The 5,625-nt window shown below is 41.0% G+C and overlaps 1 protein-coding gene across 1 annotated transcript; it reads right to left on the reverse strand.

Moving 5' to 3' along the window:
* Positions 1 to 2,546: 2,546 nt before the first annotated feature.
* nagk (N-acetylglucosamine kinase) lies at positions 2,547 to 5,625 on the reverse strand. Its single transcript, XM_029526615.1, has 11 exons — positions 5,546 to 5,625; positions 5,113 to 5,197; positions 4,826 to 4,924; positions 4,588 to 4,729; positions 4,105 to 4,215; positions 3,908 to 4,020; positions 3,685 to 3,772; positions 3,498 to 3,595; positions 3,349 to 3,427; positions 3,011 to 3,210; positions 2,547 to 2,972 (listed from the first exon to the last, which is right to left on the reverse strand). The coding sequence occupies exons 1-10, from the start codon at positions 5,572 to 5,574 to the stop codon at positions 3,011 to 3,013; spliced, it is 1,044 nt and encodes a 347-aa protein (XP_029382475.1). The 5' UTR covers positions 5,575 to 5,625; the 3' UTR covers positions 2,547 to 2,972.

Below are 5,625 nucleotides of genomic sequence, written 5' to 3' on the forward strand. Positions count from 1 at the left end.
CGACATGAAATGACACCACAATCGCATCTAAGAGTGTACACATATGAAACAAGATGCCACAATGTTAGTTACTTGCAGTCTCTTTGAAAGGTAACATACAGTTTATATCCAAAAGTAGGCCAAAAAAGGGCAACGTTAACAATTTTTTCATTATTACAAATGAAGTAAAAGCAGCTGTCTAACCATCTTTATACAGAATATCAATCCACCGCATCGGGTCATCTTCAGCATCACGCAACACATTAGCTGTCAAAAGAAGGACAGAGTGAGTTTCTCTCAACCTGCCAGGTAATAGTGTGTGTGTGTGTGTGTGTGTGTGTGTAGCTTCCTTACCCTTTTCACCGCAAACACAGTGCAGCTGACCTTTCTCCTCCACACCGACTGGATGCCCCATCTCCCAGGCAACTCTTGTATCTTGTGTCCCGCCTTCTGTAAGGGTGGAGCCAACAACTCGGGCCGCCGTGGAAACAGATGGAGCAAGGACACCGAAGTGACACAGGGAAGCAGGGAAGAGGTAACATGAGGGAGGCTGGGCAAGAGAGCACAGGGAGGGTGAGGATGGCAATAGCTCAAGTAAATAAAAACTGGTCTAAAAAGAGTTTTTTTGTGAACTTGCTGCAGGTGTCAGTGCATGCTGTTGTGGTTCACCTGTGCACAGGCAAATGAGCCGTAGGTGCTGTTGGTTGTCTTGTAGAGATATTGATAAAATACAGGCCAGGTTTCACGTTTAGTCTGTAAAAAACAAGACAACACACAAGCAAAGAAAATAATGTCATTCAAAGAAGGCTTTCATTCTGTTTTGTTCAATTCATGTACTAGACTGTTTAACCTGTGGTGGGCTGCTAAATGCTAGGGCAGCTTCATATCCAGCTCGGGGTTTCAGCTGGTTGACCTGTAGATGGCGCCCACTGAAAGGTCTGTAGTCACTGCTGTATGTTGTGATGAACCTTTCCTGGGTGCTCTGCCCTGTGGCCTGACAAAGGAAAACATTTTTGTTGAAGTCAGCATACAAAGTACTGTGTATGAGACAAAGTACAGCTTAACCCAGAAACACCATCAGGAACTATCCAACCAGACACAGCTCTTTGCCAACAAGTGGAGGAAGTATTCAGATTCTCAGTTGAATTTATTGCTTTAGTGAAAGAACTACAAAAAAGAAGTACTTATAGTAAGATCTAGTCACAAAAATGGCTCATTTTCATATTCCACTATGTGTACAAAAAGGATTGTTTAGGTTTGCTATTTGTAAATATAACAAACATATGGTGTAGTAAAATGTAGATTCTGCTCTGAGCTGTTGTGAACAAGGGACAATAATGAGGTATACGTACTTCAATATATTACTTAAGCAAATTTAAAAAAAATCGATAGTTATCTGAGATTATTGTAAATATTGTGCGTTTGACTCAACCACATGTACATGAAGAAAATTTTATTTTGAATATTAGTATAGTCTGCGGAATAAATTTTACTTTGAAAACATTATTGGTCACATGCGGTTTTTTACACAGTAGAAAAACCAATCACAGCCATCTCTGTCACTGTCAGTCAGATTGTGTTTGCTGCATTTGTGAACTTGGCTGAGGCCTAACAATGGTGATAGATGGAGATGAGGCAGAGGATTCGTCACCAGACCAAAAGATGGCTTATCTTTAGTCCATGCTAGAAGCTTCAGCTATAAAGGAAGATTTCCTTGGAAAGATTCACAACCAAAAGTCATCACTGCTTAAAAAAATATGAAAATAATGATTACCCTCGTTTTTGATAGTAATTTCTATACTCTATGTAGCACATTCTACAACACATTATGACAAAGAACTTCTGGATGAAGCTATGAGAGCTACATATACAAAAGGAGTTTGGGAAAGTAGCCGTTATGCTGATTGACATGTTAGCGCAGTTTGTGGTTGATGACAAATTTGCCTGGAGGCCACAAAACTACGTTGAAGCAAACTGTCAGCTTTAGTGCGCAGTGCTGAGAGCGGCGGCAGCAGCAGGAGCTATGTTCTGTTCTTTCAAAACATTATCGAAACCTCCTCAGTTCAATTCAAAACACACTAGGAGGAAATCTAAAAGACTGTTGCATGATTCAACACAATGACGTGTGAAATGAGGAGAGACTCAAATGCCGTTACCTTCAGGTGTAATGGGGGAATCATCTGATGGTCTTGACTTCTCCCCTCTCCTCTCTGTATCACAGCTTTGAAGCTGAGCTGAACTGAGACGCCAGACTCAGTGGAATCTTCATGCTGTTGTTTTCAATCAAACCTTGTTTATTCTATTTATCTATTCTATTCACTGTACCAGTGCACACATTCATTACTTCAGCAAGTTACAGCAAGACCTGTGAAGTGAAGTGACCATTTAATATGTATGTGCTTTTTATCTTTTTTTAGACCCAAAGTGCATTGATTTTATTCATGTTTTTCAGTAAATCTGACTGGCTGATATAAAAATATTTTCTTAATGACATACATTATATTGATAAACAGCCAATGACTGTTGTGAATAATGTGGCCCAAGAAACTGAGCCATTCTTGATTAAGTTTATTCAGCACGACTGAAGAAGTGCAGACACTGACACAGAGCTGATAAAGAGCACCATCGACTAAACCACGAAAGCTGCACTAAATGAACAAATTGGAAATAATTTCTCAGCCAACAGAAAATAACTTTATAGACAATGAATAATTTTAAGACCTAAACTGTTTCTACTGACAGAAACGTTCACATTACTCAGTAAATGAGGGACCTTTAATGATTTTAGGGATCAGAGATCATCTGCAACTGTCAATTATTTTTTTGTGTCAAATCTTTATTGTTTTACATGATACAAACATTTGAAATGCAATTTAAAAAATATAAACTAATCTCAGCTATGTTGTAAGAAGAGCAGCTCTTTAAAACCAACATGATTTGGAATGATTTAAACCACTAAATAAATCATTATTATCATCATTGTAAACAATGATCCCAATAATTGTAAACTGTTCAGTATCTGTATTTTCATTCATTTCATTTTGAATGAGTGCTGGTAGAAGACATTGGCATTGGATGCGTAATCCATTTTTATTTTGGCACCTATAACCTGAGCCCCAAGACTGGCGCCACCAAGTGCTGAAGAATGCTTCAAAGTCAGGAGGCTGTAGCCATGGAAACGACCCTTAAACTTATCAGTTGATGCCAGTTTGTCGAGGACCTCTGTGAACCCTGGTGAAAGTCAGACAGAAAAACAAATTGATCCAGGACATTTTACTGCCTCAACTGCTACTCCTTCAGTTTGAGATGGAAGGAAGAAAGGAATTGTGGGGCCTAGGTGTCAGGGTGAAGGGCCCCAGAGCCACTGACCTGGCTTCAGAAGCTCCCAGCTCTTCCACACTGCGCCCTCACACAGGATGGGCAGCCCGAGGTCTCCACTCAGTAGAGGCTGTAAAAAGGAAAAGCGTTGTTTAAACACAGCTATCTATTGTCATACAATGCGAGTGTCAGGATGTTACCTCTTGTGCTGCAGGTAACACGGCTGCGATGTGTTTTGCCAGAGCTCTCCCAGCCTGAGCGAACACATATTGACAGAGAGCGTCCCCTGCCTCTGCACCTTAAACACATTGGCACAGTTTTCATTCTACTTTACTAACCAATCTTTTAAGTTCCAATCTTAGCGGTTAAAGTGACGGTACCACCTACCTTCAGCTAGTTTCTTACAGAAACCAGCAAAGTGTGACTTCTGGAAGTTTCTGTAGAGGTGTGGAAGCATGCCCATCAGATTTGAAACCTGGAGTGAATACTCTGTCATTATAAGATTTTGTGAATGTTCCTGTCTCACCTCTCTGCTCAAACCTCCTTTGAATGTCTAATGAATGGAAAGATGTTTAAGTGATTGATTCAGTGACTTTTGCTACAATCTGACCTGGAAGTACTCCTCCATGGCTTTTCTGACATGGCTAGTGTCATGAGGTGGAGTGACCAGGTTGTCTTTGGCATCAAACACAGTCTTCACCGCTAAGTGGGCGATCCAAAAACCTGAGAGACAGTAACACAAGTAAAAAGTTACATTTGGGAATTTTACATCTCTCTGTGTTTATATGCGCATGTTGTCATGATTACCTGATCCTTCATCACCCATCATGTGACCCCAGCCTCCACAGCCAACTTGTGAGCCATCAGGATTGACTAACTTGCAGTTGGAGCCGGTCCCTGTTATGACTACTACACCACCTACAGAAAAAAACAGCAGACAGTCTGCACAGGTTGGACTTGTATTGAAGGAAAACAAAGATGGCTGCCTAGGTCCCAGTAAACCATAAAGTTTGCAGAGATCCAGCATACTTTCTCAACATACCTTGAGAAGTATAAACTCATTCCTTTATACATGTTTGCAACATGATTTTAATGGTGTAAGAATTTTCAAATATTAAATGGACATATGCATTATTATATACATAAAAGATAGAAATATGGAATATTATAACATTCATAAGATACTGATATTGAATTCAAAGTTTTGTAGCCAACTCCTGCATGTCATTGGTTAAATGTTTGCCCTGAGAACTGTTACCACTAATACACAAAAACTGAATGGCTAGTTACCTCGATCGCTGGCAGTTGCCATAGCACCGATAGCATCAGTAGTGATGAAGTGGTGCTGACTCAGACTGGGGAAGCGTTCCTTCATGTTAGCAATCAGGTTGTCAATGGCGTCCTTTTGCTCCCCTCCACTCAGAGACATGCCCTGCGCACACACACACAGTGTTTATTTCTTTATAAAATACTAGCAATAGAGATAAAAAAAAAAACAAAACAAAACTGTGGCATCAGTGTGACCAACCACTGAACGTAGAGGTGTGTTAGGATCCAGTCCTGCCTCCAGCTTGATTCTCTGGAGCATATCATTGATGGTTTCAATGCATTTGTCCACCCCCACCAACTGTATAAACACGGATACAGAAAAAACCTCTGTGGAATCTGTCTTTGTAGTACAAGACATTTCTACTAAATTCAGTCAGGTAAAACACTGTGTCAAGCAAATAAGAACCCCACAGCTCCCTTTATTGAACCTTTTCCCGGCCTTTCATGTTGTGTTTAACTGCAACCCAAACTACTATGTCTTCTCACCCAGTGGTTGGTAGATGGTCCCTCAGTCTGTGCCAGGATCTTCCCATCTTCAGACACCAGTATGGCTATGGAGTGGCTCCCTCCACTGGAGACAGAGGCAGACCAGAGGAAGAGGACAGGCATTCAAATAAAAACAGATTCATTTGTTTATTAATATATTAACTCATAGGTGAGGAGGGTGAGGACACAGATATTCTTCCTGGGCTTCAAATAGACAGCAACACACATTGTTTTATAAAAATCGTTGCTATAATTTAGCTGACAGATCACGAGACACAGGCGCACACAGCCACAGCAGCTTCCTGGAGTCCGAGTCAGACTGCTGTCAGTGATCACAGTCAAGCTACCACACACTTCTGTGTGCCAACAGCGAAAATACATATACAAGCACCCAAATGTGACGAAGTTTCTGAGGTATTTTGAATCATCTCACCCTTCAACCCCGCCGAACACTGCAGCCATGGCTCGGTTCCTGTTTTGGTCCTTTCGACCCGGTGAAAGTGCGCAAATATC

Source organism: Echeneis naucrates, chromosome 18, assembly GCF_900963305.1.
Source record: "Echeneis naucrates chromosome 18, fEcheNa1.1, whole genome shotgun sequence".
In the NCBI taxonomy this organism is placed as follows: domain Eukaryota; kingdom Metazoa; phylum Chordata; class Actinopteri; order Carangiformes; family Echeneidae; genus Echeneis; species Echeneis naucrates.

Bases quoted from the DNA above. Each gene is read 5' to 3' on its own strand.
- nagk (XM_029526615.1), bottom strand. From the start codon at position 5,574: ATGGCTGCAGTGTTCGGCGGGGTTGAAGG. The intron at 4,021-4,104 runs GTAATCATGACA...ACTGTCTCTCAG, and splicing joins GATGGGTGATGAAGGATCAG to GTTTTTGGATCGCCCACTTA. The intron at 3,428-3,497 runs GTAACATCCTGA...TCCTTTTTACAG, and splicing joins TGTTACCTGCAGCACAAGAG to CCTCTACTGAGTGGAGACCT.